The 26,293-nt window shown below is 33.2% G+C and overlaps 1 protein-coding gene across 1 annotated transcript in view; it reads right to left on the reverse strand.

The window, feature by feature from the left end:
• Positions 1-2,981: 2,981 nt before the first annotated feature.
• Positions 2,982-26,293, reverse strand: part of LOC133835114 (neuronal acetylcholine receptor subunit alpha-7) — a 77,651-nt gene continuing 54,339 nt past the window's right edge. Inside the window, exons 5-13 of the mRNA XM_062265003.1 lie at positions 21,253-21,588; positions 20,943-21,018; positions 17,300-17,494; positions 15,980-16,066; positions 14,126-14,235; positions 9,102-9,253; positions 8,881-9,003; positions 8,613-8,751; positions 2,982-7,562 (exon numbers count right to left, since the gene is read on the reverse strand). Of these exons, the coding sequence (XP_062120987.1) occupies positions 7,410-7,562; positions 8,613-8,751; positions 8,881-9,003; positions 9,102-9,253; positions 14,126-14,235; positions 15,980-16,066; positions 17,300-17,494; positions 20,943-21,018; positions 21,253-21,588 (1,371 nt within the window). The 3' untranslated portion in view covers positions 2,982-7,409. The remainder of the gene's footprint in view (positions 7,563-8,612; positions 8,752-8,880; positions 9,004-9,101; positions 9,254-14,125; positions 14,236-15,979; positions 16,067-17,299; positions 17,495-20,942; positions 21,019-21,252; positions 21,589-26,293) is intronic.

Below are 26,293 nucleotides of genomic sequence, written 5' to 3' on the forward strand. Positions count from 1 at the left end.
TTTGATTTTAAATTTCATTTTTTCTTGTGACTCCACAATATTAATTTATTCTATTTCACTCCACGAGAAAATGTTCCAGACCATTTAATTTTTTTTTTTTTTTGTTAATTATCCATTTTTATGATTCCCTTCACATTGCCGATATGAGTGCCGAATAATAGGTTGTCTATTTTTTTGCATGTGGAACTGCTGTTTTGAAATCCACATATATTCCAGAATCGGAGTATCGATACGCTTAAAAATTTGTTTGTGCTGGGAACTTCGGAACGAAATGTCCCCGCAAAGATTTTGCAAGGCCTTTGTTGCCCGAAAAAAAAACAAGATGTCGGGCATCTGGTTTCGTGATGCCATCAATTTATATGTGCTCAATACGAATAGTAAATTAATAAAGTTAGTTGTGAACGCATTAAAATCGATATTTTTGCATTGAAATCGATATTCAACTTATCGAAATTAGTTTTCACTTATCGATGTGATATACACAATGTGTATTACACATGTATTTTATAGTTTAAACTACATATAACTATAACTATATTTCAATTGGAATCATTTTGTATAATTTTATCGAAAATTGTAATTTGATTTTTAAGTAATCTTTTCTCAAAAATGGCATATACCTTCTTTTAACTAGATTCCGTAGTAATCATAAAAATATATCAAATGAAATGATTTAAGCAAACCAACCCATTTTTAATACAACCATATTCTATAAATATACTAAAGGCTCTAAATGGTATACAAAATATATTCCAGTCATACCATGGGGATAAAATAAATTCATTATATGACTGTTCGCAATTATTTTAATTTAATCTAATTTAATAATTTTTATATTTACTTTTTTTACAATTTGTTTTTTTATATTTGAAAGAAATATTTATTTTAATTCAAAATATTTATTATAAAAATATACAGCTCTTTAATTACGGCAACTAACTTGGTGGTTGTATTCATTTTCTTTGTGGTTCGAAAAATTTTTTATTTTAATTCTACAGATCTTTCTTACTTTTAATTAAACTATACCAGAAAAGAGACAAAAGAGCAAAGCAGTCCATAAAGATCGGGCCATCAATGAGGTTTATGCATTAATTCGGTTTAAGTTTCAAATAAAGGTCAATGTTTAGGTAATGCTATAATTTCTTCAGATGGGGAATGTGATTTTACTAAGAGAGTAACTGACATTGTTAAACTTTAAAATACAAATACGCCATCAAATCACGTTATAATATTTATTCATTACGTTAGTTTTTACAAGTATATATTATTTTTATAGGTTTTTTTTTTAACAATTATTTACTTATCATGTAATAATATACAATTGAGTTGACTTCCATTAGCCAAATTCCAAATAGATAAGGCATTTCGGGGCTCTTACATCAGTCCGCTGTTAACGAAAAGTTGATTAACATTTTTAGCGATATTCGTATTTTAATACACTTACCTCTCCCATCCGTGAAATAGCAAAACACAGAATAGAAATAAAATTGTTTGAGTTAGTATTTGATTATTAAAATAATTAAATAGAAATGCTAATGAAAAGTGCTGCATGCATAAGCAAATGCAAATCTAAGTGCAGAGTAATGAAGAGGATATGTTTTTTTTATTATTATTATTGTTTGGTAAAAATTTCTCGAAATTTCTAATTTTTAGTGGAGTTAGAAGAAAATAGCAGGAGTTAATGGAGAAATCATGCCGAAATATTGAAAATGTAAAAGGAAATTTTTGATTTAAACAGATTGTCAACAAGTGTACGTAGTATAATCTGAAGATATACTTTAAAAATAACTTTTATACATACACGCAGCATCCGATATACATTTTTTACTCTAAGGTCGATTCTGTTGTCAGGCTTGCTTGATATTGTATTTGTTTATAGTTTGCTATTAGTTCATATTACATTTGATGGTTATAGATAGCTGTTATAGGAAAGAGTTGTAAAGAAATGACTTGTTTTTAATTTTCATTCAGCTGGTTTTTGTTGACAAACTGCGCATGACATCAGAATTTTTACGTAAAATTGTTTCTTTGAAAGTATCAGAATGCGACCTGATCTGAAATTTTACCACTTTGAATATAAGTATTTAAATAGATTTGGAGATGTGATATTTCGTTGTTTTATGTGTGTGTGTGTTACATACTATTTTACAAAGTATTGTTTTTTTTTCGTAATGTGATTGCCATGGTTGATAAAAAAAATGTTGTTTTGTTATCGAACCTCATAATAAGAGATTGCGATGAGTCAGTGTTCTTGCAATGATCATGAATGTTAGTTAACTAAATAATATTTACACATTTATCAATTCCTGCAAAGTGTTTATAATACATTGCACATGTCTTACATCAATTTGGACTAGAACTAACCACACTGGATTTACCTTTCCATGCGAGACATCAAATCGTGGTTTGAAACTTGGCTTAGAATAAAGCTGAATCGATGTTCTTCATTCCTTCGTATGGATATCGGTCCACTAATAGACAAATAAAATGAAATCCTCCAATAAAACCGGTTAATCGCCGTCATGTTTGGTATTTCTGTCAAATCGTTTCTTTTTGTATTTTTATTATTGAATAATAATAATTAAAATTTTACAATTGTTTTCTTTTTCGGGGTTTGCTTTCAATTGGTTTTTTGTTTGTTATTTTTTTTTTCTTTCTATAATTTACTATTTAGGTCAAAATGACCAATTTCAATTTTACTAATTTATTATTATTATATTTTCTTTTTCTTTTCTGTTGTATTTTTGGTTTGGTTTTTCATTAATTTTTTGTGTTTTTTATGCAATTAATTTAAATACTAATAACGACATAAAAAATCAGCGCATTTTCTTTCTTTTTTTTTGTGTTTTCTCATTTTTAAAAATTAATTTAATTTAAATATTTTCTAGTTTACGATTTCTTATTTCGCTTTTGCTTGGTTTTCTTTTTCTTTATCTCTTTTTGGTTTCCCTCTTTGACTATTATTAATGTCTAATTAAGTATTATATTAAAGTTGGTTTTATGTTTTTCATTTTTTTTTTTTTTTTTTTTTTTTAGTAGAGAAAGGAGCATGGTTTTTCTTTTAATTTTGTTTTGTTTTTCATTTAATAAATATATACTTTTATGTATATTTTTTAAAATTCTTTTAAATGCAACTAGTTTTTAGGAAAAAGTTTCATCATTTGCTTTTAAATATTTTGTTGTATTATTACACAGTACACTAAGTAAATATATATGTATATATATATATATAGTATATATATTATATATATTTGTTTCCAGTGTAAAAAGAAATATATACCATATATATTTATATGTATGTATATGTATATATGTGTGTGTATGCGATTGTGTCTGTATGTATGCATTTGTGTGTGTGTGTCTTTGTATGCATAATGAAAGAAACGTTTTCCAAACTGTTTTCTTTATACTCTAGAAATGTGTTTTTGTATTTATTTATGCTCCTTATACGTAGTATTAATCTCTTTAACTGTTTCGATCAGTTATCGATCACTTCGGGTGCAGTTATTTGGTTTTCATCTTTCCATAGAGCTGATCCACATTATTTGCTATTACTTTAAATCTATTTGCTGCGTTTCTTGCTGACTTTTCTTTAAAAATTGCTTATGAATAAGTTCAATCGGTATTTCAATTGATAAGATCTGAATGTAATCCCATTATCGAATGCTAAGCCTTACTTTGTTGCTGTACTAAGTATTTTCAATTTAACTGTTATCAGTTGTTGAATCCTTTGTTTTTTTGTTTTTGTTTATATTTTTTTGTTTTTGCAGATAAATGAGCGCAAAATAAAGAACAAAAAAATTGTATAAAAAATTAAAATTTATTATTTATTTATAAAAAATATTAAAATTAATTATTGTTATTATTTTTCAATGCTGGCAGCTTGTTTGCTATTTTCATTTCTATTATGTTTATTGTAATTTTCCCTTATCGTATTAGGATCGAAATATAGAATGACCAAAATTATATATGTATATATACATTAGATTATCAAATATGGAAAGAAATTATAGCAAAATAATCAAATATGTTTTCACCTTTCATTAGTTTTATTAATAACATTTTGCGAAGAGTTCAAATTTTGTAGTTGCTCGGTTTGTTTTTTTGTTCATTATCAAAAGCTAATCCTTAAACTTTATTTAACTGTCCCACAAATTTCGACATTCTTAAAAAACACTACGATTTCAAAATTGATTCAAAAATTAAAGTGTACTCGTATTGTAAAAGAAACCCAAAATGAAAAAGTAACTCAACAAAATTTTGTATAGTCTCAAAATTGCACTTGCTTGTAAATTGTATAAAATTTGTACAATAAAAATGTTTATAAAGAGTCTCCAGTGGTAAATAAAATACAAAATAAAAATCATTAAAAATCAATAGGGTTTGCGATACTTTCGATCCCATTGCTCGGTTTCTGTGCACTCACAATATACAAAGGGTTATCCTTATTTTGTATTGTGTTTTATCTTATTCATTCATTTATGCTTAATTTCATTTTGTAAAAATTATTGCTAATATGGTTTTTTTTTCATGCTATTACCTTGGGCTCTTGGATAGAATCTTAATAACGAGATATCTATGTGTGTAATTTGTAATTGTAATTGTAAGTTTAGCTTAGTTTAATTGTATGACATTTCTTATGGTTTGGTAATCGTATTATTATTTAATTCATATATTTGTATTTTTCTGTGTTTCTTTTCGTTTGTTGTTGTTGTTGTTGCTGTTGTGGTATTTGTTTTGTTATTATATTCAAAGAAAAATTCTGATTGTTTTCAATGCACAAGATTTACAATTAGAAGCAGAATTGCTGTAACTTAAAAATTATAAAAATAATGCTATTTTGTGAAAATAGTTTAGTTTAGTTTAGTTTTTGTTTAGAGGCATGTGCGAATCTCATGAGAACTGCAAGATCACGGTCAAGATTAGAATCAAGAATGTTCTATAAAAACTATCTTCATTGCAGTTGCTCAAATGACTCAGATGCGATCGTAATTTTTAAGATTTCTGTTTTTGCTATGTGTATTTTGGTTAATCAGACCTGAATTTCGAATTCGACTTTCGTATTGATTTCACAATATCGTGCAAAACATACTTTCTTGCATGTGTATGAAAATAAGAAATGAACTTGAAGTTTCGCCTAAAAGTATGCATTTCACATTTATGTGGAATTGACGATGAAAGGGAATTCGAAACAGACCCGCATGAACAGAAATTGTGTGCTTGGCTAGTTTGCGGACAATAAAATGCTCGTACTGTATGATTATTGATCTATGGATTCCACGTGGAAGAAAGATCATCTAATAATTGAGTATATTCGCGAGTAAGATTCATTTCCATATGAATCTTGATATTCGATTTTCATTTTGTTTTTTTTTGTGTTTGTTTGTCTTTTTTTAGTGATCTTCTCTATACGTATAAAGCTCTCTCTTTTTAATAAGTGTTTTGTGTTTTTTTTTTGTTATATGTAAGTATTTAGGTTTTGCTCTCAATACTAAAGCAAAGCACACAATTTTCCATGCACCGGACATGTTTTGTGTTCAATTGATGTTCATTGTTATTGGTATATTTTTTGTATATTTTTGGTATCTTGTGAGTATATTCATCCTTGGGATGTGTTGAATCATGTTGTATGCATTTTGGTGTTTGTATCAAGTTTCAGTATTCATTTTTGTTAAAGATAATTAAAAATTATTTATAGATAGTTTGTTTAGTGAAATGAAAATTGAAATCAAATCTGAGAATTAAATCAAAAATAATGTGGAATACCGAAAGTTGTAAGTTACAGTTACAGATACATTTCGCTGTTCTCAATGCAATGAAGAAGCGAACTTTTGCTTAGATATCTGTATGATCGTATCTATGCAATGGATCGATCGATCATTGTTTGCATCACCAAAAAATCATGCAATTCATCAACACGCAGATATTATTGCTCGCAACCATTCAATTTTTCTCAATTTGTATTTTCGATTTCGGTTTCGATCATTCACAATCAGATGAAATTCAGTTATTTGCATTTCACTTGTTGTGCGCGCCTTGGGCTTGGTTTCTTTTACTATATCTGAGGTAAGACCTACAGATTTGAGTGATTTCATTTTACATTCTTTTTTTCCGACGTGATATACGGACAAGTTCTGAATGCCAATTCCAAATCAATATTCAAGAATATTCCATACTTCTTAAAAGAAATATGCAAAGTAATATAATCGATTCGAAAGCGCATTCTAGAACATTTCTGATTTCACTTTAGTTATTAATTTTTTTTTTTTTGATATTTTATTAATTTTGAAATTCCAATTGGATTTTGCATTTCAATTTGTTGGATGGGTTATTCTATTGGTTTTGTATATGCTTTAAGTTTTGGGGATAGGTATTTGTTTACGGATTTGTTTAGAGTTGAACTAAAAATAAAAAGAGCGGATTCAAGGAATATTACGTACAATTCATTGGATATGTAGATCGTCAATATTGGTTCTGTTTAGAAATGCAGATGGAACTTTTATCTTATGTGTTTAGTCCAATTCCTTTCAAGACTGTTTTTGGAAGCAATGGATTCGATGATCTTATGACAAAATCTGGAAAACTACACATACTAAGTGACTTGAATAATGATCGAGAAGAGTATCAGAGGATTCAGTAATTCTAATAATCCTGCTAGAGAGCCAGAATAAAAAACGTTGGGTTTCGCCTAACACTTTGGATCCATTTAATTTCTACTATGTATTTCCCTTTATAAAGCTCAATATCAACCAAAACGAAATTGAGCGTATACAATGAAGTCTTCGAAATGTTTTTTTTTTTGTTTTTTGCGTTTTTTTTTTTTGGTTTTATATACGAGTTATACTGCAATTTCTTAAAAGTTTACTAAAAAATTGTTGGAAATTGTTGTCTATTTCGAGAAAAATTGCTCTTAAATTGTAAAATATACAAATCTATAAAGAAAATATACCCGTTTCATTCTTTGTTTTTTTTTTTTTGTTAATTTTGGAAGAAACTTAATTACTGACTTGGGAGTAACAGTTTGGAAAGTCGTAGGTATCTAGGGGTTTCAAAAGGATTAAGTTGATTTTTTTTTAATAGTTTTAGAGTTTTTTTTTAATTAAAAAGGTGTAAACAACTTTATATTGTTTTTAAGTCTCTGTTTTTTTTGTTTTAATTTTATATTAAAGACTTGTTTAAATGAATTTTCGTTTTATGTTTAAATTATTGTGTTTTATAGATTTTTTTTTTGGGTTTTTCTTTTTGGTATTATTTAGTCAATGGTTTTTATTTAAGTGTTTTTCTCTTTTTTTGTTGATTTTTGTTGTTGAACGTTTTTAAATTTACTTAAAAAGTTTCGTTATTAATTTAATAATTAACAAATTGATTTTATAATAAAACCAATAACAATAACCACCTCGCCCATATGGCTACGAGACAATAATATGTGGTGCTGATAGTAGTACAGCTATTGTGGCTAATATTGTGAACATTGTGAATATGATAAGGCACAGTCTGTCAACGACCATAGCTGCAAATTTCCAATCATTGGCAATGTCATTGTCCTCGTCATCTTTACGTAGCTATATTGTTGCAATTATATTATTTCATATTTGTATATTTATATAATTTATAGAGATATTGTTAAAGATTTGGAGAGAGAAAAGAAGCAAAAATAATTGGGGTATTGGTTTCAAGTGTCAACAAAATTTATCTAAATGCAATTAATTATTCTAAATTAAGTATGAGTTTTTATCTAATTTCTGTCACAGTAAAGTAATGTGCAAAAATTCATATGCATTAAATTCTAGTATAGATATGTAGATTCAGCTTAAGAACTAGCATGCATTAAATTTTTTAAGTACTTTATTCATAAATTGAAAATGAATTAAATAATTGACTTGTTCGTCAATATCCCAAAGATGAGTAAAAGGTTTATATATTTTGCTATTATGCCATATGCAGACAGATATGATAAATTGTGGATAAATTGTATTGTGGAAACTTTGTCAAATTCCAAGTTTTCGAATTTGCAATTAAAATGTTTTGTATTATAAATGTCTTTAAATCTTGAATCTTTTTTATTAAGGCGCTGTTCCCAGATTAACGGAATAAATTACCTGCGAAATTGATACAAATTTTAGACTGTTCGTTTTTATTAACATTTGTGTGCCTAATTTGGCACGAAAATATGGGAAAAAGTCAAACTAAATCATGACCATACCACTGAAACATTCGCTTATTAAATAAATTTCATTATTGAAAGAAACTGATGAACTGATTTGTTTCCTATTTCTATGAAGATATATGCCAAGCAAATTTTATTGCAACTTTTGTTGCAATATTTTTTTGATTTTAGATTTCATATACAGTCCTGCAACTCCACAATTTGAATTAATGATATTTCTCTTCACGGGAAAATGCCTCACATGCTTACCATATTTTTCCATGGAGTTGCGATTTCTCTTATCTGGGAACAGCGCTTAAGACTAAGTATGGAAACTCAATCGAAATTAAATAATCTTCTTTATTTCCTATCTTGGTTAAAATAATGCTTATGAGAATATAATTTATTCAAGCAGTACAGATAGAGGAGGAAAACTAGTTGGCAGAATGACAACGGAAGCACTTACCTGATCAGTAATAAAGCGAATTTCCTTTAAGATTAAACCTAATTCATATTCTGTTGATGATTTGATGCACGTGTGATGTGTGACCGCATCGGGCATTCGAGTGCTGCCAATTGGCCCAATGCTGCCATCGTCGCCTTGCCTGAGTTCGGGATAAAAACAGAAAGAGAGAGAAGGGTGTGAGTGGCATAAGTTTATTGAGCATAGCACTAAAGCGAGATTAGCCTGTGCATTGTGTGTGGTTTGTTGTTGTTGTTATTGTTGTTGTTACCCATAAACCGTGCGATAGAAAGCCGGATTGTGTGGCAGTGTTCCGCCGGGCGTCATGGGGCGACAATTGTGCCGAAAATCATCATCAATGTCGAGCACATTGGCCAGCAGCGACTTCGAGGACCTTCGATATTTCAGGCAGTTAAAGGGGAAAAGAGATAAAGGGTAATTTAGCATATGAACAGATCATTGAGTTGCTTTCAATATCATTGCATAATATACCGCTCTTTCAGCTCAACATCGGACAGTATCTGATGCTTGCGCTCGGATGATGTATCCGAGCATGGCGTTGTCGGGAATTCCAATATCAGCGGTCGTCCCGGTCGACTCATGCGCAATATCCATGGTAGCCAGCATAAAAATACGATGCGAATCTAACGTGTGGCAAGTGGCAAGTGGCGTGTGGCATGTGGCAGGTGGAAATTGAAACGTTTAGTAGACGGAACTGCAGGCTGACTCGACTCCAAATGCGTGTATTACGAGTATGTGTTTTGCATATGCGAATTTCACCGTCTTGCTGTCCGTCTGTCTGTCTGTCCATTTCGTGTATGCGTGTGTGTCTGTGTGTGTGGCATACTTACTGGGCTGCCAACGATTTATTGCTCTTTTACATGAACAGTGAAGCATATACACACACACACAGACACATAGACACGCATGCCACAATTATGATTTATATTTGATTTTGATTACAACTAAAGCAACAATATGCCCCCATCGAGTGCTCTCGTTGGGGTAAAAATTGTTGTTGTTGTTGTTGTTGTCATCGTTTAGTGGCTGTCTCTCTGTCCGTCTGTCTGTCTGTCTGTCCGATGTGTCGATTAGTGTTGGGAAGTGTCGCTTTGGTGCTGGCAGTTTTGCCTGCTTGGTATGATATTCGCTGGTGCGTTACTATTACACTTAGCTATAATAATATTTATGTGCGCCTTTCGGTGTTGATCTGCTTTGCGCCATGGCAGCGGGTTGCTGTTTATTTATAGCTATGAAGCATGCAAAATTTATGATTTACAACATAACACGACACAGCAACAACGACAACGACAACGACATAGACAACAATATATGTATGTAGAAATACGAGAGCAACAATAAGAACACAGCACAACAATTTAGTATTATCGCTGAGAGATACAAATACACACACGTATGCAAATGTATGTTACGTACTCATTCACACATTCTTAGAACGCTCTTCGATTGTGCTTAGGCCATAAATAATCCAAACACTCGCACATATTCACCTCTCTCAAACTTATATTCATTCCTTTTCTGATAACACAACGCAACAGGTTTTGCATTAAAGTTCTTCAATTTTATATTTGCTATAGAATGTAATAACAGACTATTTCTAATAAAAGCTACATATGCATATAAGATAGGAATATACCACTTCACAAATAAAAAATCTACAAATTTATTTTAACTTAGTTCAATTGTTAATCGCAAATGTTGTTATTATCCACACTATTTTCAGTAAATTTTGTTTAAACATACGCAATGAATATTTTATTCCTAGGCTTGGAAATTATTGACCTAAGTTTTTGTTTAACAAATAAATTATACATAAATATAATTTTGCTGAATACTAAAATTCATTTGCATATATTTAGTTCTTAAACTTTGGCAAGTTCTTCAAAACTTCTGCTTTATTTTCAACCAGTTTTATAAACGCTACCCATAGGGTGGGAGGGTATTATAACTTTGTGGGTCCAGCAAATGTATGTCACATGCAGAAATAGGCTACGCCGTCCCTATAAACTATATATTACATAAATTCTTTTTCAGAGTCAATAGCCGAGTCGATATAGCCACGATCGTCGATATACTAAACACAGGTTCGGCATATTTCAGTATTTTTTCGATTTAATAAATCGGTATACTTTAAAAATAATACCACTGAAGTATTTTTTCGGTAAATGAATTCGGTATATTTTAAGAATAATACCGTTTTGCTTTTATTCAAAACTGGTAGCGGGTATCCCACAGTCGAGCACACTCGACTGTAGCTTTCTGACTTCTTTTTATTAGCCTACTCTCTTAAAGTCCTTTCAATTAAAGTATTTAGATTACATTCAGATTATCTTCAACTTTTAGTACTCTTTACTGAAAGAAAATGAAGTTGACATTTTGATATCTTTAAATTCTATTTATTGAAGTGTTGAAAAAACTCATTCAAAGTTTTTGTCTTACGACGGAAATCATTTTATGATGAATGAATCATTGATCAAAGTCTCGTAACTTATTTTCATATTAGATATCAAAACTCGGTTTATTTTTTATATAACTGCAAGAAGCAGCTAAGGGACAAGGGCAAAAAACAGGGAACTAAGAACCAAAGAGAGTTTGTCATGCTAAGCTGCATTTCATTCAGGACATTTTTTTGTCCCACCTCTCAGCTCCTCCTCTCTGCAGTTGGTTAAAACTCAGGCCACGTTGACATCTGCTGCAATGACTCCAGCCGCTTCAATGCTCCCCTCTTCCCCCTCGAAGTCCACAGTGTGTTGGACTCCTTTGACGGTTGGCGGTTTTCGCTAACAAGCGATGGTAACATGGAAATGCGCTCGAGGACGTGGCATGCAAACCAAATGCAAAGTTTTGACTGTGATCGAATGGATGGAGTATGGAGCACGATGGAGCATGGAGCACTTTGGCATTGGCATACGAGTGGTATCCATATCGTCCCGTCTATGATATGCGACATGGCCACAGACCGCAGCTGTGCGAAAGGATACTCTGCTCCCTCCTCCTTCTCTCTTGCACTTTGCTCTAGTGTTTTCTATTTTTTCTATCCATTTCGTCCGTTTCGCTTTGTGCAAATTTTGTGCAAATTGATTTGTTGTTATCACAGAAGAGGAGGAGGCAGAGGCAAAGGCAAAGGGAGGAGCGCGCCAAACTGTTGTAGATGTCATGTGCCCTAAGCTGCCACATTTCTAATGCACCTGCCTGCGTTGCCAATTGGCTCAATTTTCATGCCCGTGTCACGACAACTTGCAACTGGGCCAACTGTCGCCTGGCTGCCACATTTTGAATGTGTATTTCTTTTTCCCTTCTATAGTATATTCACTGTGTGTATACTTGATTTGGGGGTTTTCCTTCAATTGCTCCAAATTCAATTGCATGTCGAGGCGGTACAAGTGCCTGTCCACATTTCTTTGGGGCGAAATGCATGCCAAGAACTTTTCATGTGACTGACTTCTTAAAAGCCAATCGACTTCCACTGAGCTGCATTCGGTTTAGCGTCCCTTTTTTGGAGCCAACTTGTGAGCCAAACTTCTTCTACAGTTCTTCGAACTTTCCATTATGCTCTTCATGCAATTGCAATAATGTGAATAAATTGCTTTCCACTTGGCATCTTGGCCATATTCAATTCACTTCAAAACTGATGTGTATGATACTATCATATTCTTTTTTGATTTAGATATTCGATTTTTGATATGGATACAAGTACTTTGTCAATAAATTGCTTTTCAGCTATTCGTATTAAATATGCATATCAAAAACTAAAACATTGTTCTTTGCTTTCGATTATCCTTACTTTGTCTCTTAAATTCTAAGTTCAGCAGTCATTACATTCCATCAAACTATCATACAAACCATTCACTTTACATTTATTTTAAAATTTAAATATATATACACACATTTATTTATTTACACATATTTAGAGTACAACATATCATTTGATAGAATGTTGAATATTAAATTAACTGGACTGCACATTTACGTTGCGTCATAGGAAAACGAATAACTAATGGAAATTGTGCAACTGGTGACGATAACGGAAGCGTAAAGGGCTCCGAGTGATGGGTAGTTAGTAAGTTAGTAGTTAGATAGTAGGTTCTGTGGATAGGTATTTGCGGGGCAAAGGAGGAGGAGGAGGAGAAGGAGGCTGTGATGGAGAATTGTACAGAGTGACATAGCTTACATAAAGAAGAAAATTATGGGCCCAACATCAACATTACGATATTTTTCATTACATAAATTATTTTATAGTAGACACGTTCAGTACTCAGTCGTGGCAGACATGTTGGCTAGTTAATACACTTAGTTACAACATTCATTTCGAACTCTGTACATCCGTCCGTCACATTGGGTTTGGTATTTTGCATTTTTCTACAATATTTGCGATGCTTTTCATTTGCTTTTGGGTCACACACACATTTGGGCTAAAACTGACATTTCTTATTCTTGTTGTTTTTTTTTTTTTGGCTAAGTACACAGCTCTAAACGAAACGCAAAAAACAAGAAATAAACTTGCTTGCAGAAGCGCCTCTAAGTAGGCTTTAAATAAACACACAATAATATAACGAAAATTCTCGAAAAGCAAATGATTTTGAAATGAAAATGTTTTTATACGACAACACAACAACAACGACAACAAACTGGGTGGAATTGCAATAATAATTGCACAATCATAATAACAACAACAAACATATATTTGTGGTGCAGCAACTAGCAAAATTTGCATTTATTTTTTTGGTGATTTCACGGATTTCTTCGTTACAAAATGATAATTTATGGTAAATGCATAAAGTGCTTTATACTGTATTTGAATATTTCAGCATTAATATTTTCAATATTCAATATTCAGTATTCAATGAAAAACTTTATCGTTTTTACTCATCCGGAAATACACCAAAAATGTAAGCTTATAGCAATATATTTTTTTTTAATTGGGGCGGTAGCTACATTTAAAATTGTATTTGCTGATCAAGGTGTGGCATAATTTTGTACGAACACAAAACAATTATAGAGTACTTAATAAATGAGTAATACAACACAAGGGGTAACAGCGATAACTAAATAACGAGAATGTCAAGAAACAAGTAAACACAAAAACATTTCTCTAACTAAACACATAAATTATTTTGCGCATTTCTCAAAATTATATATATATATATATAGAGTATATATAGAGTACGATATGCGATATGCAGTTGTCTCGGTTTGTTAGTGGCTCTAGAGAGATAAATCATATGAAAATATGCTAATGCTATGCGAGACTGTGGACAGCGGAGCAGCAGGCGAGCAAGTCCTGCTCCAGGACGACGATTTGTGTCCAGGAATGGAGATTGCTCCCGTTGCTACTGCGACTGCTGGAGGCTATGATAAGTGATGGTCGCATTTTGCAGTTGTTTGTTGTTTTTTATTTGTTAGTTGATTTGGATACGAGTTGTAAGTTGGTATTTGATTTTGTTGGTTGGTTGTATTTTTTTTTTTTGTTGGTAAATGACCCGTTTGAAACTTACCCATTCGGACATTTCGTGCGTATCAGCATTTCGATGATGATAATTTAATATTAAAATCGTTGACACAACGGATGAAGCTACCATAAACATTATGCAATTGAAATATGTACCTGTTGGTTGGTTGGGCGTGTTGTCAATATATAAAATAGTATTTTGGTTTTTGTTTTTGGTTTTTTTTTTTTGCATCGTTTATCGATGGGTGTGTTTGTGTGAGTTTTGAGAGTGTTATTCGGAGTGGTTATTGTGGTTGTTGTAGTGCAAATGGTTATTTATTTGTTTTGTGGTTTCGTATCGATTGAATTGTTTATCATTGTTTTAGTTGAATTTTCGATTTGGTTAGTTTTTTTGTTTTTTTTGTTTTGTCGAGCATAGTTCAGGGTAGCATATTTCGTTCAGAATTCATTCAGTGTTTTATATTTGTTGGTTGATTATTGATAGTAGTTTGGCAAAAGGTTTACAATTTTTTAGAAAGAAAGAAAAAAGGCAGAGATATATACAATATTTGAGTTAGTATTTATAGTAAAATGCAAATCTTCTATCTTAATTTTTTACTATCTGTTTTTTTTTTACGTTTTACTCGTTTTAACTTTATTGTTCATAGCAATTATGTTTATTGAATCGAAAAGAAATCATTTTAAAAACACACACACACATGTAACTTGTAAATTGATTTAATTGGAATAGTATTTGTAGTGATTATATAATTATAGTAGAATTAGACACCCATAAAAAGTATGCCAGAAACTGAATTAGATATATTATTTTTATCAAATAGAGTTAAGTAAGTATTTGATTTTTAAGATATTTTTATGTATATAGAATTGGAATCGAAATAGTTAAATTTGGCCGAAAATTTAAATTTGAATTTAAAGAAATTTTGAAGCAATTTTAAAGATCAATCAATTCAATTTGAATGTATTTTCCATAGGTTTTTTCTTCACCAATTAATGCAATTTTCTCCATTCGAATTCTTTTTATTTTTAACTTTAATATATTTAAAATATCGCGGTTTTAAATGTTTAGTATTGTTTAAGATACAGTTTAATGTTGAAATATTTATTTGATTAGAAGAAACCTATAGATTAAATACCATTCTATGAGTATATAAGAGAATACTTGATATTGATCTTAAGAGCCCAAAAGAAAAGATTATAGCGTGCAAGTAACTGGTTGTAAAATGTGTGTGCATTTATCAAACCAACTCGTGTGTTCAGTGTATCATATCTGGGATTATAAATATTATTCTTAGTATTGCATTGTATTCTTTTTTTTTTAATTTCTAAATATTATTGTTATTATTAATTGCATCATTCATATGCCCTTTTAAGTATTATTTATTTTTATATTTTTTTTTCTTTCTCTACAGATTTTTAGACTATTATTTTTTAGCATCAGCTGGCAGTTTCTTTAGTCACTCTAAAGTCAAACCAAATAGTCAGTCTTTAGAGCCAAAGAAACTGCTTTTGTATAATCAAAATGTTGCCGATGCATGTCCATTATGTTAATTGTGTGTCAAAGTTTTAATATTATAAAATCATCGGATTTTACTTGGAATTTATAAAATCATTTTTAGAAATGCATGAATATGAATATATATGAGTGGAACTGTAATTGCAACTTTAGATTTATGATGTTTGTAGTAAATTTTTATGTTTTTCTTTTGAATATGGTTCTATAAACTGTGAACAGATAAACACACGAACTCAAAAGCAAAGTCGAACGAAGACACAGCGATTATACGAATATACGAATACGAGTACACAATAATAGGATAACGAGGATTACATATAATATAGTATAGTATAGTAGAGTAAACAATACCATCAGCAAATTTGGCAAACAAAATGATCTTACCTAGCAGAGGCACTGCATCTGATGTTGCCGGCATTGTCTCGGCGACCATATTGAGGAACACGGTCAGCGAGAGCAAGATCGTGACGCCTAAATATATATATAAAAAAGAAATATGTTGAGTAGAGATTACAAAAAGATGTGTTTAAAAACAGTGTACATTTATTTTCACACACAACAATAAGGATAATCTGACATGAAGATGCCGCGCATCAATAAGTGTTTACTGAACTGAAACTTATCTCATGACTTGTCTTTTTCCCACCCAGAAACGTCTATTATGTAGATGGGATATTTTCAACATAACTCAGATACTTTGTAGCAGCCATCGCAGCATTAAAAGTTCAATAGTTTGTTTACCAGCCAAGCAGCTCAGCTGTCTCGTGGCGTGGCGTCATCATCACCCATCATCAACGGCCCGACAATAACGACTAATGTGCGACGTCAGCCGGGCTCAAGGCACGAGGCACAAGACTGGATGCTCGATGCTCGTCAGGCTGCTCTCCGAGCACTCATCAACGGCATTGGCAACGACATGCTGAGGAGGGATTTTTGCCCCGACAGCGCCAACTTATTTTAAATTCGTAGCGAAGGGCTGTCATTATTATAAAGAGTACTTGGCAAATACTTTTCGAAGCACATCTTGAGCTGCTTATCAAGTATTTGTATTATGTACATGAGTGTAGATTCATATTGTAATTTATTGGAACTATTCAACACTCAGTTTTACTCTGCCATTTCAATAAATTCAGTTCTTCTTATAAACCCTGTTTAGACTGGGCAGCCGCATATAAAATTTCCGTTAATTTACAATCTTCCGCCGCATCATTTTTTATGCGGCAGTGTGTAAGAGAGGGACGGCTAATGATTTTGAAATGATGTGACCGTATTTAATATTTTGGTATGATTATCGAAAAAGTACGATATCGATGGAAATCAAATGATCATTCCACCTACACATATTGACACTTGAAAATTATTTTAAATTGCTTTGCAGCTCTTAAAAAAAAAACTCAAGACCAAAAGTCAAAATGCTTAAAGAAAATCGGTAAATCAAAAAATTTGAACATTTTTTTTATAGAAATATGATCGATGCAGATGCCTCGCTTTTAATGCCTCAGTGTCGCATAATTGATTAAATTTATCATTTACGGTTGATTTGCTTCTATTGTTTTTGATATTCTTCTTTTCCATGTCTGAGTTTGTTTACTTTTTCATCCCCAAACAGTTGTTCGCGAGATGCAACTTTGGTGTAAACTCTTGCATCATAGATTCGCATCATTAAAGCAGATGCTTTATTAGCGTCAATTACTTTCAACTTACCAAGCGATAGTTTTTCACCCGAATCCGGCGGCAGTGTGAAGCCGAGCAGAGCCATCGATGCAATCAGCACACAGGGTATGATCAGATTAAAAAAATAGTACAGAGTGCGTCGTCGTATGATAATGGCAAATGTGATGTCAATATACGGTTCCGGGCAGCAGTTGTAGTAAATCTCATTGCGTTTTCCGGGCACACCTGCGAGTTGTGGTTGTGGTTAAAGATCGTTGAGATTAGTAAAATGTATGAAATATTTCGTTTGCATTTCGGTTAACTTCTTCTTGTATCTGTGTCAGCGTTTACTTGGACCTTTTGTCTGAGCTTTATGTCTATAGTATCATATGTATAGTATATTGAGTATATTGAGCATGGCATACAGGCAATTACGAGTAAGTAGAGTAGTAAGTAGAGAGTAGAATATAGAATAGAGTAAGTTCGTAAGAGAGTAAAGCGAGAGTAAAATGAAGCGTTCGCTACAAGTAGTTTAGAAGAGTGTTTGCAGCTCAAGATGGGTGGGTGTGTGTAGGGAATACAAGTATATATATATATAGTAGATAGAATATGTATTTATAGATTTGATAGAGCTTATAAGTAAGTGAAGTAGACACGAGTATAATATACTTGTACTTGAGTATGAAAACCTTTTCTGTGCATGCTGTGGTTTTGTCTAAGTGTAGTCAAAAAGTTGAGCGTGTTTTTTGGGTGGGTGTAGTGTAAGTGGTTAGAGGGGGGCTGCAAGGGGATTGCAAGGGTAGCTACGACTATGCGTAACGGTATGTAGTTACAGTAAAAGTTTTATTTGCATACGAGCAACTAATTTGAAGTAAGCGCCGACTGAGTTTGCTCTAGACAAACATGTTTTCAAAACTTTCAGCACTTTACTCAAGTTGTGAAATACTAGCAAGTTAGTTAAAGTAATACAAATAGTTAAATGCAAGAGCAGAATTTTGATTTAAAAAGCGGGCGGTTACTTAACACTGAATCTTGCGGAAAACGGAATGCGGAATGCGAACAAGTTAAGCTAACAATTCACTTCGACTGGGCAACCAAAGTGCCCAATTTCTTTTGCTTTCTATTCTAATCTCAATAATCTCACTGCTAAATAATTTCCTCAAATTATTCCCAGATTACTTAAGGGCTTATACTGGTAGTTGGTAAGCATTTAAATACAACAAAAAAATGGCGGCGAACATTTTCGCTCTTTGGGCTCTGAATGAAAACTAGTGAAACTCCAAATTATTTGCATAAACTAACCGCTAAAGGCAAATGCTGCAAATGCGCCGAGAGAAGCAAAAACATTAAGCAAGCAAACAAACTTAACAAAACTTCTAAAAAAAAATGACGCAGCGAATAAAACAAAAGCCAAATGAAATCAAAAAAAAAGAAGAAAATAAAAATAAAATGCTGCAGAGGAATGCATGAAAGAAGAAAAAACGAGAAAATAAAGGAAAAAGGAGTAAAAATAAAATTTGTTGCACAAACTTTCTCAGCACTTTTGTATGTTGTGAACTTTTGTGGCCAGTGTTGAACAAAGAACATTTTTGCTGCTTTTTCTCCACTCTTTTTGTATGTGTGTGTGTGTGTGTTTTAGTGTTTGAGTGTATGCATCTGCTAATTTATAGTGCTGCTTAAATGTGTGTATGTATTTGGTGGGAATGTATTTGTATTTGTCTTTTAATTTCTTAATTGGTTTGGTGCGTGGTTGTAGCCAACTAAAGACCAAATCTCTTCTTTCAATGGTTAAGTGAATGCTGGACAAAAGTTTTGTTCTGTGTCTTTGTCTGTATCTGTAAATGTATCTGCATCTGTGGTTGAGGGACTGCGCAGTTAGCTGCTATGGCATTTTATGCGGAAAAGTGCAATTTACAACTTTCTGCTTTCCCTCAGTTCTAATTTCACTTTGCTTCTCTTTTTTTTTGTAGAGTTCGACAACATTTCCTAAATTTTTCGTAAATCGCATGACCTTAGGAAGTAATCAAAAGTTACTAAAAACCATTTGAGGAACGAAAAAGTGATGCAACTGAAAATGAAAAGCAATCAAAATGGTCTGCTGTTCTAGCTAAATTTCTTTTACAGTATTTGCGCTAGTGTAATTAAAGTGAAAAATGAATAGTAGCTTCACAGTCTCATTCAAGAAGCTTCATTGTCTCATTCATCCTTTAAATCTCCTTCTTAGCTTACTTAACGCTACACAAAATGCAATAGTTGTATTGTTTATGTACAATATTATATTTCTAAACAGCATTCATTAAAGTTCTGTTTCGGAACTTGTTCATGCCATAAGAGCTTCATAAAAATTTAGATATATAGAGAGAGAGAGATCAAGAGATTAGAAAACTTCTAAGGGAATGCATAAACGGGCCAGACCTTACCTCTTGCATAGGGGCGATTATTATATATGAGAGAGAGAGAGACAAGCAGTTGGGGCAGCATATCCTTGACTTTATTTAGCCAAAAATAATGCTGCACCACTGATCGTATTTTTTTTTTTAATTTGATCTGTGGTAAACGAAACGTTTACGCGGCTATTTCGGTCTTGAAAAGTTAAAGCGCCCAAGTAGTTTTATTTTTTATCGAATCGAATTGAATTTTTTTTTTTAATATTTTCTTTTTTGTTGGAGTGAGTGAATGGGAGAACACTGGATAAGCGTGTGGTATTTTGGTAGTTTGAGTGTACTTGAAGGAAAACAGTAGTAAAGTACAGAATATAGATAAGAAGAGTAGTTGGGAGTAACAAATGTACATATGTATATAACACAGGGTTCATTAGGTGCATTACTTCATTCCGTATTCATTTGCCTCGAAATTGCATTTGGGAAACGCGTCGATGATTAAGATGTGAGCAACAGTGATGGAGAGCGTTCAAAGCAGCCGATTGATTGAAATTTAAATTGAGCAACACTGGCGCAAAAAGTATTCAATCAATTGTCGAGCGAAACGCACTTTTATCATTTCATATTTTGTTAACAGTATGAGTTTCGAACGGAACGAGTTCGGAACTTTAGCTCGCAACCTGAACCCTGCTTCAGTTTAGAGAGTTGAGTGAGAAATATTTATGCCATGTTCTTGGTGGGTGGTTTACGGTGGACGGGGGGATTGGACATGAGATGAGTACTTTGCACAAGTACTCGAAGTACTCGAAGGCTTTAAGGCCTTGGCTAAGCCATTGTGTGTGTGCTCTTCTGGAAACTTATAGAAACATCTCTGACATAAAGATGAAGACGAAGATGAGAAATAGGTTTTGTTTTTTTCTGCTCTGCCCTGACCTGCTCTGCTTCGTTTTGTTTTGTTTTCATTTCTATCTTTTTTTTTTTTTTTTTTTTTCATTTTGTCATTTCTGCCCGGGAAAACGAGTTTCGCACAGACACGCAAACGCACACACACACACTTAAAAAGTATATAGATGAAAGTATATAGAACACAATGAGAATGCCTCTAGTAGTTGTGGCAGTCATTTCTCAATTTTTCTAATGTGTATGTTTTCGTTTCATTTGTCTGAGAACGTGAGTTACTTATGTTAAAGTAAGCAAAGCGACTGTCTTAACAGCCAGATGGATAAGTCTTTAGCTTTAGGTTTAGCCTTAGCTTTAGCTTTAGCTTTAGCTGTTTCTGTTTCTTGGTTTGGTTCTGGCATTGGCTTACTCACCCAGTAGTTCCCACTCGCCGTTGAGCACGTAACTGCTGATATCACCGCCAGTTTCATCTTGTAATTGCAAATCCAGCTTTAGTTACAATGGGGGGAGAGGGTAGAATAATATAAATATATATATCGCTCCGCCTCCTCCTCCTCCTCTTTTACTTCCTTCTTCTTCTTCAACTTCTTCTCAATAAATCATAAAATTATAAACACAAAAAAAATACGCAAATATTTTATAGTTTAAGCATAACAACTACGAGCTGAGCAGTACTCCCTGAGGTTGCCTTGCTTTTTGCCTACTCGGTCGACTGAACCAAACCTGAAATCCATCATAGGTCCAACTGCCAAATTTCATCTCGCAGCGCTGATCATCGAACGGGAACCACGTGATGTCGATTTTGCAAGTCGATTTGAAGATACCCGGCGGCACGTAGAGACACGACCCATTGTTGCGGACCACAACATTTGTTTGATAGGTGCCATCGAATCCCTCGTCGGCGCTGTTGTACATGAGGACATCGGGCTTCCAGATGCGATGCGGGGGAATGCGCAGATCCTTGACACCGCCATAGTCCGATGTATTCCAGCGGAGATTCATATCGTTCCACTCCAGTTTTAGCCACACATTCGTGACAAGCAATTGATTTTTCTCATCCTGCAAATGGAAATGATTTTGCTATTAGTAATGTGAAAATAGTCTTTATCGAAACTTTTAAATTACATCTTATTGTCATATAATTTAATTCTTTCGTTTGATTATAAATATTTAATTATATTTAATTTATACAGCTCACAATAATGCCAAATATGTACACATTTATGCAGTTAAGTCCGCAGGGCATTATGAACTCCACAGGATTTTTCATCATCCATCAAATTGCTGAATAATTGAAGAGCAGCAAGCGACATATACATACATACACAGAACACAAATGAAACCATTTCAATTTACGCGAACTTTAATCAAGCGGGTTAAATTTTTAAATACGCCGTAACCAGACCCCAATAAAAGTCTCTCCCTAGGCACGTGGCCCAATGGCCAAATCCGCGCATTACAATGAAAACAACAACAGCAACGGCAGCTCGCAAACAATTGTAAAAAATGCATAAAGTGCACACAGGGCGAATGCGTAATTTACAATTAAATGCCTGAAATATTCATAGGCGCATGGGCCAGAGAACTGCCAAAAACCAAATCTCTGGGCGCTTAACTATACAGTACTAGCAAAGAGAAGGAATGCATAGTGTGTGTGTGTGTGTGTGTGTGTGTGTGTGTGTGTGTGTGTGTGTGTGTGTGTGTGTGTGTGTGTGTGCAGACTGCAGAGCACGCTGAAAGCTGAGCCTGGGCATTGTAGAAATATTTTGGCCAGAGCAATTTCCGGGTATGAACTGTGCGCAAGCTGCAAGTGCAATCAGAAAATGCGCCAGCAACAAACAAATAACAAAAGTGGCAGCAAAATTGCGACAGAAATGCGGTAAAATGAAATGGAGCAATGGCCAGTGCCCAGCAAAAAGCAAAAAAAAGCGTCCTCCAGTCCGGACAAACAAGCAGCCTACCCAACAGCAGGGTCACAAAGCAATCGTCAATAAGTTTTGGCTTCTTTTTTTTTGGTGAGGAAATCGAACTGCTGACAAATAAAAGCAAGCTGCGGCTAACAGAGTTGCCGTCAAATCAGGATGCTGCAAGAAGTGTACACAGAACACGTAATATTGTGGTCATAACATCACTTCGCCACACGCTCTCTCGCTCTCGGTCTCTCTTTCTATTTCACTCGGTAACGGCCATTACATTATTGCACTTGATTGTAGCTTCAATTTCAGCGCTCCGCTGTTGTCCGCTGTGTACGCTCTCAAATGCATTTTGTTGGCCTCCAACCGCAGCCCAAACAAATTGAACGCTACAAAGTTCGCTATGCTATTCAGTTGTCCTTTTTCCTTGTTCCCGTGTGTATGTTCAGCGTCAACCTAATCAAATTCGTTTTCAACAAATTAGAACGAAAATTGGTTTTTGTGCTCTAGCTTCGTTAAGAAGCAGAGGGAGGTGAGGACCACCGCGCATAATGCGCTCTGATGGCTCAATCGTCCAGATTGTCCAAATTGCTTTCCACGCTTTTATTTTTTTTTGAGTCGCTTTACGTTGCGTTTCATTGTATATTGCTCGGATTATTGCTTGCAGTGAGTGCGAGAATCTTTTCAAAATGTAGAATGGAAGGTTCGTGTACTATACAATGCTTACAGAATGCATTTTTTTTGGATATCCATTGCAATAGTACAACAAATTTCGATTGAAAATATTGTTACAATATTGTTATTGCTAATTATTACCCATTTTAAGGAAAGGGCAAACAGTACGGTATTATTTTTGAGAGATACCAAATGTATAGACCACAAAAATAATTAAATATACCGAATGTTATTTTTGGTATCTTAATATACTACTATATTCAACAAATACCATAGAGAAATGTATCATATTGTTAACCAAATCAGCTAACACCAAAATTTGAAATAAACTTGATCTGCTTCCAAAAATAACAAGTACCGACGAAAACTGTAGCCTCATCTCTTATATTCTCTGAGATCTACGTGTTTATACGGAGAGATGGATACGCTGTTTAGGAATATACATATGGGTAATTCCATGACGGAATTTGTCCCGAGCGAGACTCTTTACATTGAAAATAACATAAACTGAAACAATTTTGAAAAAAAGAAAAGTTTATTTTGATAGCTCTAGGTTTTGGAATTTTCTTTCTGTTTTATACGAATGCAAAACCAAAAAATGAACGAATTTATATATTTTATCGTAAAACAAAACAAGTTCCTAAAATCAATCTTAGCTCTAAATATAGTACTTATCTAAAGCTTTAAGAATAACATCACTTATTTTTAAAATTATTTCTGTTGATGTTATTTTCACTGTAGAGTCTCGCATGGGACAAATTCCGCCTTGGATTACCCATATGTAAATTTAAATAAAAAATAATAATTCTTCATAAAATTAAATATATTTTTTTTTAATTTGTAAGACAATGCAGAATTGTTAAAAAATTAAATTTTAATTGAATTCAATGCAATAAGTTGCCATTTTGCACCCCACAGTCTTTTATTCTATCTAAAAGTTGCAAATTTCATAGAAATTAAACACTATTAATATTAACATTCGGGATTTTTTCAAGACCAAACAGATTCAGGGAAACATGCAAAAGTTTTCATGATGATTTTCGCATTTACTATTCAAAGAAATGTTAAAGTCTGACGGTACTTCTAAGCAACTTCCTAGTTATTTATTATGTACTACTTCATCCGTTCTTTATCAACATTTATGTGCAAGTTGTATTTGCCTACACATGTTCATTTGCAGCTCTACTAAAACTTTGAACACAATTATACAGCAAAAAAAAGCAACACAAATGACTGCATATGGAAGAAATAAAAAGAAAAAGAATAAAGAGCAAACTGCTTCAAGTTTAATTAAAATAAAAATGTGGGAGGCGAGCCAAAAGTCAGACGAATAGCGAAATGGGAGCCACAGAAATTGTGGTGCTTATTTGTCGTCGCCTTCGGTAGCCTCTGCAGCTGTTGTTGTCGTTGTTGTTGCTGCTGTTGCTGCTGCTGTTGCATGCATGTGAAATAGCAGACAGGAGAGGGACGAAGGGATAGGCGCATGCTATGTATTTGCTGCTTCTATGGAATTCTGTTTTTTTTTGTCGGTTTTTTTTGTAGAGCAACAGACGTAACATAAACGAGGCTTATTTCCATTCAAAAAGTGCGAGCTCGCCATTTCACTCGCTCCCTATTCCCCATCGCTTTTCGTCTTCATTGCTCTATCCCATTCCCACACTTCAATGTAGTGGTAAAAATGGCAGCGGCGGCAGTTGTTGAATTTTAAATGAGCAGAAAAAAGCAAACGGCAAAATTATTACAGCCAAGTTACAGGCGTTGCTTGGCGCTCGCTCACTGCCCAAAGACAAGTTTTTGGCTTGTGTATAATTTGCATATATTCCCACACTTATAAAACACAAGCACACACAGACACACACACACACACACACCCACACTCATACAGTTACAGGCTGCAGTAGTTCATTGACATGTGGTGCGTTCTGGGAATTTAAAAAGGCGAAGCAAAGGCAACAACAACAACACACAAAAAACTGTAGCGCATTCCCCACGCACACACACACAGACACACACACACACATAGAGAGACCTAGTTTCTTATTGTTCTGCCGCTTGGCTCCAACTCGAGTTCATTACTCATTTTCGCTGATATCCGTTGATATGGATCGGCCTTTTGTTGGCGGCAATGCCTCCAATGCCTTTTTTCCCAACTGCCGGTGTCTACTTAATCACTTTTCGTCCTTGCCGCTTACTCGCTTGCCTTATCTTCCATTCGCTCTTTCTCTTTCTTGGTTTTTCAGTCTCTCGCTTGGTCCATTTTTCTTTCCCGCTTTTCTATTTGTCTGCTACTCATTGACGCCAATTAATCTGCGCCTCGCATTGTCTCTGCCTTTTAATTGATGCGCTTGGGAGTTGTCCTTTTTTTCTGTTTGTTGTTTGCTATGTATATTTCTTGCATATTATCTTCGCCTTCTTAGCGTATCTTTTTTTCTTCAGACTCTTTGCAGAAAACCGATTATAGAGCTACTTCATTTGTCATTCTGCGATTAACAGAGTTTTGCAAAATGCTTTTATTAAGTTGCACTTATTTCTGAGATTTTGGGACTGAGTCTGAACACTTTTCCATAAAATGAGTAATAGGATACTTTCCTAAACTAATAATAGTGCACTTTACTTTTGCAGATATTTGTGCAACCTTATAAGAGATGGAAATATAATTATTTTTGCAATTTTCTTTCAAATTTTGCCAATCTGTAGTTTTTGTAGTCCGCCTACTGAAATCGAATCTTAGCTGCTTAGGTTGACAATCTGGTAAATTTTGTACTCTACGATATATTTTGGAAATTGTACTTCATAAATATACCAAATATAGCTCTTGGTATATTTAAGTCTTTTTCGATATATGAATTTGGCATAATCTAATTTAATTTATTGAAAATGCAAACTCAACCGTAGTTGTCTTTCTTCTTTTAACTTAACTCAGTTTGTTCGTTAAAATCACTTTAATTTTGATTCATTGCAGAAATAATTAATGTTTCTTTAAGTTATCAATTAGAAATATTTAAATCAATTTGCATTCTTTGTTAAATTTACAATTTGTATTGATAATTTTAGAAAATAATAAAAACAAAAAACTGTCGATATTAAATAATTTCCTATATCTTCCGTAAGCAATAGTAATTATTTTTAATTGACCAACTGGAAATTGGATTGAGTGAAAGTTTGAAAAAGTTTTA

The sequence above is a fragment of the Drosophila sulfurigaster genome, chromosome 2L, assembly GCF_023558435.1.
Source record: "Drosophila sulfurigaster albostrigata strain 15112-1811.04 chromosome 2L, ASM2355843v2, whole genome shotgun sequence".
In the NCBI taxonomy this organism is placed as follows: Eukaryota; Metazoa; Arthropoda; class Insecta; order Diptera; family Drosophilidae; genus Drosophila; species Drosophila sulfurigaster.